At 65.3% G+C, this 8260-nt stretch overlaps 1 protein-coding gene across 1 annotated transcript in view; it reads left to right on the plus strand.

Moving 5' to 3' along the window:
* Wnt7b (Wnt family member 7B) overlaps window positions 1-8260 on the plus strand; it is a 39699-nt gene that overhangs the window by 23307 nt on the left and 8132 nt on the right. The window contains exon 3 of the mRNA XM_048802973.1: window positions 3693-3836. Within this exon, the coding sequence (XP_048658930.1) occupies window positions 3693-3836 (144 nt within the window). The remainder of the gene's footprint in view (window positions 1-3692; window positions 3837-8260) is intronic.

An 8260-nucleotide genomic window follows, 5' to 3' on the forward strand; every position in this document is an offset into this window, starting at 1 on the left:
CACACGTGCTGAGTGCACAAAGCACACACAGACACACGCAGGCACACACACAGGTGCACACACAGGCACATATAGGCACACACAAGCACACACAGGCACACACATACACATGCAGGCACACACAGGTGTACACACAGGTACACACAGGTACACACACAGGCACACACACAGGCGCACACGCAGGCACGCACCCTTACATGTGCACACACGTTCCCATGCACACAGGCCTTTGCCCGCCCACTGTATGCCCTGGCCCAGAGTCAGGCCTGACCTTGGAGGGTGTGTGACAGCTGCATGGGGCAGACTGTGCCCTTCCTACCTGTCGCCCGGCCAGCCTGTCCCCGATAGCTCTCCCTGTGGTGTGTGCAGGTCTCACTGGCCCCGTGCAGCAGGGGTGTCATCAGGCGTGGGTGCGAGGCAGCCCGCCCTGCCCTGCCCTCACCAGGTGGAACACAGATGGGGACGAGTGGCCCGAGTCTGTGGGGACACAGATCCGAGACCTGCTCAGGCAGGAATCTGCACCCCCAGGTCCTATGACTGACCCAGGCTGGGGCTGAGGGGCCAGGCCAGGGTGTGGGCAGCCACAGAGGGACAGACTGGGCCACACCTGGGTCTCTGAGCTTCCCTGCACTGCCCAGCTCGGCTGGACGACTCAGGAGCTGCCCGTGGGGCCTGGGGATGGCTTCACCTCCCTCCATCCCAAAGTTTCCGCCTGTAACTAATCATGTGGGACCAAGCCAGACCTGAGGGTCCCAGGGACCCAGTGGGCTGGGGTGGGGCAGGGGCCCAGATGGCCAGGGAGCTGGACAGCCCCCAGTGCCTCAGGGCCCACCCCTGCTACCTCAGCCCAGCAGCCCCCTCTGCCCCGTTCCTGGGGAGAGTCCACCTAACAGAAGAGCCTGCCGAGGGGGTCAACAGGAGCCTGCCACGCTTGGCCTTCCCCGTGACCCAGGAGGCTGAGGCCCAGGAGTGAGGACGGGAGCCCGGCTCACCTGGACGTGGCTGGGCTGGCAGGGCCAGGCGGGGGCCATCACCTCGATGCTGAGCTCTAGTGCCTGCTGCCCCTGCCGGCCCTGCTGTCCTTGAGCACCTTAAACTCTCCTCGGCCAAGGTCACCCTCCGTTTCACCCAAACTCCATCTCTCTGCCCTCCTGTTAGTGGCCGCTGTCCCCCAGCAGGGCCAGTCCCACATGGGAGCCCTTCTGGACCCCTCTGTCCCTAAGCCCGGCTGGGCCCTCAGGCCGTGTCCACAGGCTGATCCCTTCTCACCTCCCCTTCCTCCATCAGCACCCTTCCTGTGGGCTCCTGGTTTATGCCAAAGCCATACACCTGGCCAGAGGTGGACCTCTCTCACATCAGAGAAACACCCTCTGGGATGCTCCATCTTCTGGGAGTGAAGTCCCAGATGCCCCTCCCCCTGCCCTGCCATGTCTCCTAGGAGCCACCTAGTCTGGCCGCTGAGGATGGCCACCCTTCCCTCTCCACTGCTCTCTGCTGGGACAAGCTGCATGTGTTCGGCTGATTCCTGTCTCAGGGCCTTAGCAGTGCTGTTCCCTCTGCCTGGAACACTGTTCCTTGCCTCTCTCACCATTCAGGGCCTGCCTTCAGCACCCTTTCCTGAGAGGGGTCCTCACAGCCTGCCGTCTGCACCTGGACTTCAGTGTGACAGTCTTGCCCGTGCATGGCTTTGGGCGATGGCTGACAAGCGGGTGGAGGTGGCGTGGCAGCTCTGGGACTCCGGGCAGTTTAGCCAGCAGCTTTGGTGCTGAGGACACAGATGGTAGCAATGTGACCATATGAGGAGTGTCAGAGGCCGTCACGGCTGAGGTGGCCCAGGGCGGTGAGGTGGGAGGCAGGGTGTGCTTCCCTGTCCCTGCAAGTGAGGGGTGGCAGGATCCTAGGTGGGACCCCAGCTCAGCAACTCACCTGCTGTGTGACCGTGGGCCAGTCACCTGCCTCTTCTGAGCCCAGTGCCTAATCGTGAGCTCGGGCTGGGTCCATGCTGGTGGCCACGTGGGAGGGTGGAGAGTGAGCGGCATGCAGTGCAGAGTCCCCCGAGCACCACCCAGGACGCACGTTTTCACGGCAGCTCACCTGCCACGTGGTCCCACAGTGTGGGTGGGTCCTGTGGTCTCCAGGGTGACCACTGTGCCACAGCACGCATGTCTTCACCCTCCTGGAGGAGACGCGGCACGCCGCCCCGCAGGTGGCCGGGGTTGCCTGCGCCGGAGTCTCCAGGCGCCGGAGTCTCCAGGCGCCGGTGGCCGGGGCCCTTCTGCTCGGCCTCCCAGGCCCGGACGCCTCATGCCCCAGCCTCTGCTGGGCCTGCACCACCTTCGTCCGTCACCCAGGAATAGCTGGTGGCCGCTACAGATGCCGCCACAGTGGACGCGTGCCCAGGACGTCGTGCGGACGTGTCCTCCTGTCTCTCGAGCACATGCCTGGGGGTGGGACGGCCGTTGTGTGGTGGCTCCAGGTGCTGGTCCTTGGGGACTGGCTGGCCCAGGCGTGTGGCTCCATCTCTGTGAGTCACAGCGTCCACTCCTGCGCGTCTCACAGACACTTGCCGCTGCCGGCCTCTGGCCGCAGCCATCCTGGGCTGTGAAGGGCCTCCGGGTGGCTTCTGGGTGGGTTTTCCTGACAGCTCAGAACACAGGCATCTTTTCACAGGTTTGGGCCACTTTTATGATTTTTTAAAAGAAATGTCTGATTAGACCCTTTGACCATTTTTTAACAGAATTGTTTGCTTTTTAAAAAAACCATTGGGTCGTTGAGGATGTCATTAAAAATGAAAGAAAAACGGGTGGAGCAGGTGGGAGAGGAAGGTGGCCGGAGCCTGGCCATGGGCAGGCACCCGATCCACGCCCAGGCCGCGGGGGTGCCCAGGTCTGTGCAGACCTGTTAAACGCCTGCAGGCCACTTGTGGGACGAGGAGCTCGGCCGGCCACCTCTGACTGTGTGTGGCCCTTCTGACCATCTTGCAGCACTCATCCTCGTTTGCAGGTGGGGACACACAGACACAGAGAGACCCAGCTGGCCAGTTTTAGGTTCTGGGCTGGCATTCGAGGTGACAGGCTGAGTCCCCTGACCCCCAGTTTCCAGCGGGACTCTGGGGCTCTAGAGGCTCCAGGTCTGTGGCAGTACCTCGGTCACTCTAGGCCCCAGCTCCCCCATTTCCTGAGTTGCTGTGGGCCTTTGGCAGTGTACTACCCTCTCTGGGCCTCAGACCTTTGCTGGGGATGGAGAAATGGCACAGGGCTGTCCCTGAGGCCCTCCTCTGCACTAAGGCTCCCAATCCTGGCTTCCTTTTTAAGGGGGAGCCGATGACCTTTGCTCTCCTGCCTCCCAGACTCTCTTAAACTAATAAGTGGCCCAATGTGGACACTAGGAAGAGGCAGGTGGCTTTGAGTGGGGGCGGGGCTGGCCTGGGCTTGGGAGGCGAGCTCGGCCCGAGGAGCGCGGGGCCCCTCTCTGCCAGCCTGCTTTGCCTGGTGGGCATGCTGGTTCTTTCCAGAAGCTTCTCACAGAGGTCTGCAGGGTCCCCCCAGGGTCGGGGTGGGGAATACAGGTGATGAGGCCCCGTCTCTGGCCCAGGCAGGCCCCTTGCCCTGGTGCCGGGGTCTGGCTGCCACGGCAGAGCCCCACGGTGGGGCTGCGTCTGCCTCCCTCTGAGCCTGCCCTGTGCTGCCCAGGACCCCCACGAGGGCTTAGTCTTCATGACCTGAAGAGAAGAGCTGAGCTGGACGGTCCCTGGGTGACCTCTGCCCAGGCCTGGGTCCCCGACACAGCGGCCGCCCCAGGCTCTGCTGCTCTGCTGCGCGGGGCTTACCCAGGAGGTGAGTGGAGGGAGGGCCGGGCCCGGCTGGCGGGGCAGGGCCAGGAGGAGGCTTTCCCGGCCCGGCCTGGCCAAGCACGGAGATGCCTGGGCCTGTCCTTCACCACATGTGGGCCTGGCCAGTCCTGGCCTACCCACCGTCGCGGCACGGGGCGGTGTGCTTGTCCTGTTTGCTCCTGGTGGGGCTTGCCAGCCTCCCAAGCGAGCGGGGACACAGGCCCGAGAGGCGCGCAGCTTCCCCGGGGACACACAGCTCCGTGCTCTGCGTCCTCTGTACCCCGAGTCTTTCGGCAGGTCCCTCTCTGCGTCCCTGAACTTCAAGCCTGGGACCTTGGAGTGTGGGTGCTCTCCCTAACCTGCCCGGGTGCCCAGGGTCAGCGGGCTGCACAGGTTGGCAGGGTCTTCAGGGTGGCCAGCCCGCCAGCCTCCAGGGCTACTGCTGGGCACGGCCGCTGGCCTCCGGGCCTGAGGATGCAGCCTGCATCGGGTGGGCTGTGGGTCCTGAGAGGGACTCCTAGGCTCTGGGACCCCAGGTCGCTCAGGACAGCGGCTGGCCCCCATAGGCCCCCGGCACCAGCTGCCCCTGGAGCAGCCCTGGGGCCCCATCTGTCTTGGAGGCTCAGCTGCTGTTTCCTGGGGTTACTGTGGGGACGGGGTGATGCAGGGAAGGAAGTGGGACACAGCATTGGGTGGGGGTGCACCAGAGAATCCGTCATGGATCCTGTCCACGGCCCCTGCAGCCTGAGGGGACAGGTGACATCCAGGGCAGGGTGCAGTCAGGCTGTATCTAGCCTGGGGTGTGGGGATGGGGACTCTCCAGAGTGGCCCTGCTCCCAAGGCAGGAGGCGAGAGGCTGGCAGTCCTTGTCACTGTGCTGAGGGTGTGCTCACCTCCACAGCGGGGCCAGCTCTCCTTGGCCACCAGGCTGCTGGGGGCCGTGTGCTCTGGGTTCCAGGCCAGGACACCAGAAGTCATCTCTGAGGCCTTGGGAGCCAGGTGGTCGAGCCAGGGCCACAGGGCCCAGGGTCTGCAGCTGCCCCGGGGGCTGGTTCTAAATTGTCCTGCAGTGTGTCAGAGCAAGGTGACCCGCCAGGGCTGGGGAGCGCCTCTGGAAAGGAGCCGGGGCGCCTGGGGCTGTTCCGCCCTCCCCTTCACGCCGAGCGCGCTCTGGCCTGAGGTGGACGCCCCCTGGGCCAGCACGCAGGCCTGAAAAATGGGACAACAGCCCTCCCTGGAGTGAGAGGTGGACGGACCGAGAGCAGGCGCTTGGAACCGTCGTGGCCTCGTCTCTGGCCAGGCCCAAGGCAATGTTGATTCTCCCAAACTCCGATCCCCTCCCCCTCCCGTCTCCATGGCGAGGGACAGGAGGGCTTGGCTCATTAAAACCAAATAAAAAAGGAATTAGCGGGTGTGGCGGCGGGATGAGTAACCGGTGAGTAACCGTGAGCCCCCGTGGGCACCGCAGGTGAGGCAGAGCCGCAGAGGGCACGGGCCTCCAGCGCGGCCGGCCTGGGCGCCGCCTGCCTGGGGCCTGGGACAGGAAACCAACCTCTGCCTGGCAGCCGCCCCTCTGCTGGGCAGGAGGGCAGAGGCCACCGAGCTGCTTGGGCTGCAGAGGGGACGCCCCTGGGTCCCACAGGGCCTCTGACGCAGCGTGGTTCTCTCGAGGAGCCCCCTCCGTTGTGTGTGGCTTCGAGACAGGAGGCCGGCTTGGCCCCCAGCGTCCCCCAGCTCACCTGCCGGCCAGCCCCCTGCACCCCCAGGCCCAGATCACCCCCAGCTCCCCTCTCCATCTGCCCGAGGGTCACGTGGCTACAGCGGGCCAGGCTGGGGACAGAATGCTTCAGTGGCCGGCACCCCAGGCCCTCAGCTCCTCGGCAGGCTTTCTGGGCTTTGAGTCACGGCCCGGGTTCCAGTCCTGCTCCACCCCTCAGGCCAGGTGTCCCCTCTGCCTCAGTCCCCTCCCCTGTGAAGTGGCAAGGCCCGGGACATCGTGAGGCTCACAGGAGAATGCAGGGGAGGGGCTGGCAGTGCTGGCACGGGACAGCGGGGGCCCAGCTCCGCAGGAGCCTCTAGAGAGTCCGCATCCCCTCGCAGTGCAGCCCGAGCGCCCTCGGCCACAGCCGGGTCCCCAGGCACAAAGTGTCCAGCTCCCCAGACCTCTGGCCACCGCACTGGCCCTGCTGACCTCTGACCTCCCCTGACTTCCTCACCTTGGCACCTGTGCCCCTGCCAGGCCACCAGGAGTTTGCCTGCCACACACAGCACAGCACAGCACGCCCGTGCACACACACACCCTTCCCACAGCACACACCTGCAGCACGCACGCCACACGTGCACGTCACACACGCACGTCACACACGCACGCCACACGCATGCCACACACACGCCACACGTGCAAGCCACATGCACACCACACGTGCACGCCACACGCCACCACACGTGCACGCCACACACACCCCACATGCACGTGCTACCGACCCCAGCTCACACAGCGTGCGTGCTCTCACAAGAGAGCATGGTCATTTTGTTAACTTTTTCAAAATGTTGGTTCCTCCAGGGAGCCCTCCTGGACTCCACCCACAGGGAATCCTGTGCCCTCCCAGAAGGCTCACTGGGACCCCCTTGATGGTGGCTCCCCCTGCCCCGGCCGAGCTCCAGGGCTCCCTGGGAGGCTTTTCAGGGGCGGGAGCTCCTCAGAGGAGGGGTCTAATGCCCTTCCACGCTGGGGCTTCCTCCAGACCTCTGCCTAAGTGAGACGCAGGGATATGCATTCCTGTATTTCCTTGACCCTGTCCATCTTGGACCCCCAGCCAGCCTCTGGCAGCACAGGGCCCCAGGGCTCCTCCTGGCTCCTTGAAAAGCAAGGTTGGAGCTCAGCTGTGCTGAGACGGCCGCCCTGGAGGAGCCACCAGGTCAGGGACATCAGAACCCCACGGTCTGGGGACCTGCAGTGGCTGAGCCTGGGGTCTGGCCTGGCGGGCGGCAGTGCCAGGTGGGAAGCCCACGGGAGGAGGCTGGCTGGGGGCGAGGCCCGGCAGGCAGGGCCCAGAGGACTTGGGCCTTGAGGGGAGGGGCGTCACCCCTCAGGTCTTCCCAGCCGAGTCCCTGGCCCTCCCTAGTCCTCACCAGGACAGCAGACACCCCGGGGAAGAGCGGCCCCAGCGGGTCCCCTTTTGTGGGGCATCAGGCGGTGGGCAGTCAGCCCTGGCATGAAGCCAGCCATGTGGTCAGCTCTCAAGGGCTGTTCAGTGCCTGGCCCTGACTCCTGACCTCACCCGGTCTGTGGGCTTCACCTGGGCCCCAGCAGCAGGGGACGCTGGTGCGGTGGTGCTGGGTGCCTGTGCCTGTGCCTCCACCCTGCCCTGAGTTTCCGGTGGTCTCCACCTGCCCCGGGCCTCCTGGTGCTGCCAAGATGGCGGTGAGATTCCTGTTCCACTCTGGGCTCTCCTAGGGCACTTGTGGTCAGCTTGCTGCCACACGTCACCAGGTGCTGGGGACATGGAGGTAACCCAGGGCCAGGATGGAAGGGCACCGGGCCTGGGGCTGTGGAAGAGAAGAGATTAGAGCTGGGTCTGTCCACCTCAAGGGCCAGGAAGTGCCCACATAGCCCTAACCAGGTGAAGGGGGCGCGTCAGCCGAGGGGCCAGGCAGCGGGGCTCCCTCTGGCTGGGGGTCTGGGAAGGCTGCCTGGAGGCGGCGGCACTGGGACAGGCCCAGGGAGGCCCCCAGAATGGGTGTGAGTGGGAGGGAATCCACTGGAAGGCCAGAGAGGCCGCGCGGTGGTGTGAGCAGCACCCCAAGGACTGTCCAGGCCGAGGATGGGGACAGAGTCCCGGGGAGCAGGCAGGTGCTGGCCAGCGGGGGAGGGAGCTTGGCTCTGCCGGCAGGGGGGACGGCGAAGGTGCCAAGGGGGGCCTTGCCCAGGTGGCCTTGGAAGGGCCCAGCTGGTGGCTGGGGGTGAGGCAGGCAAGACAGTGCCCAGCTCCCAGCGCCCAGGGACTCTGAGCCAGGCAGGGGGGTCAGGGGGGTCACAGAGGTCACAGAGCAGGAGGCGGGCACAAAGACTGCGTGGGTTCCTGGCTGGGGTGGGGCTTCCACGGGAGGCAAGACCCCGATGCCATCTTCCATGCACACGTGGTCCCCATGGACCGTCCAGGAGGAGCAGTGGCCAGAGGCCCACAGGGCTGGAGCCTGCCTGTTCCCACTGCCCACTCCAGGCGGACCTCTTGAGAACAGGGACAGGGGTCGATGACGGTGTTACGCACCACGGTCAAGGTCACAGCGTAGAGTGAGTGCCTGCTGTATGCCCTCAGCACAACCCTGCAAGGCAGGTCCTGTCGGCCCCACTTTGGTGAGGTGGAAGCTCAGAGAAGGCAGGTGATGAGCCCAGGGTCGCACAGCAGGGGCCCCAGGTCCAACTCT

Source organism: Marmota marmota, unplaced genomic scaffold, assembly GCF_001458135.2.
Source record: "Marmota marmota marmota unplaced genomic scaffold, marMar, whole genome shotgun sequence".
Taxonomy (NCBI): Eukaryota; Metazoa; Chordata; class Mammalia; order Rodentia; family Sciuridae; genus Marmota; species Marmota marmota.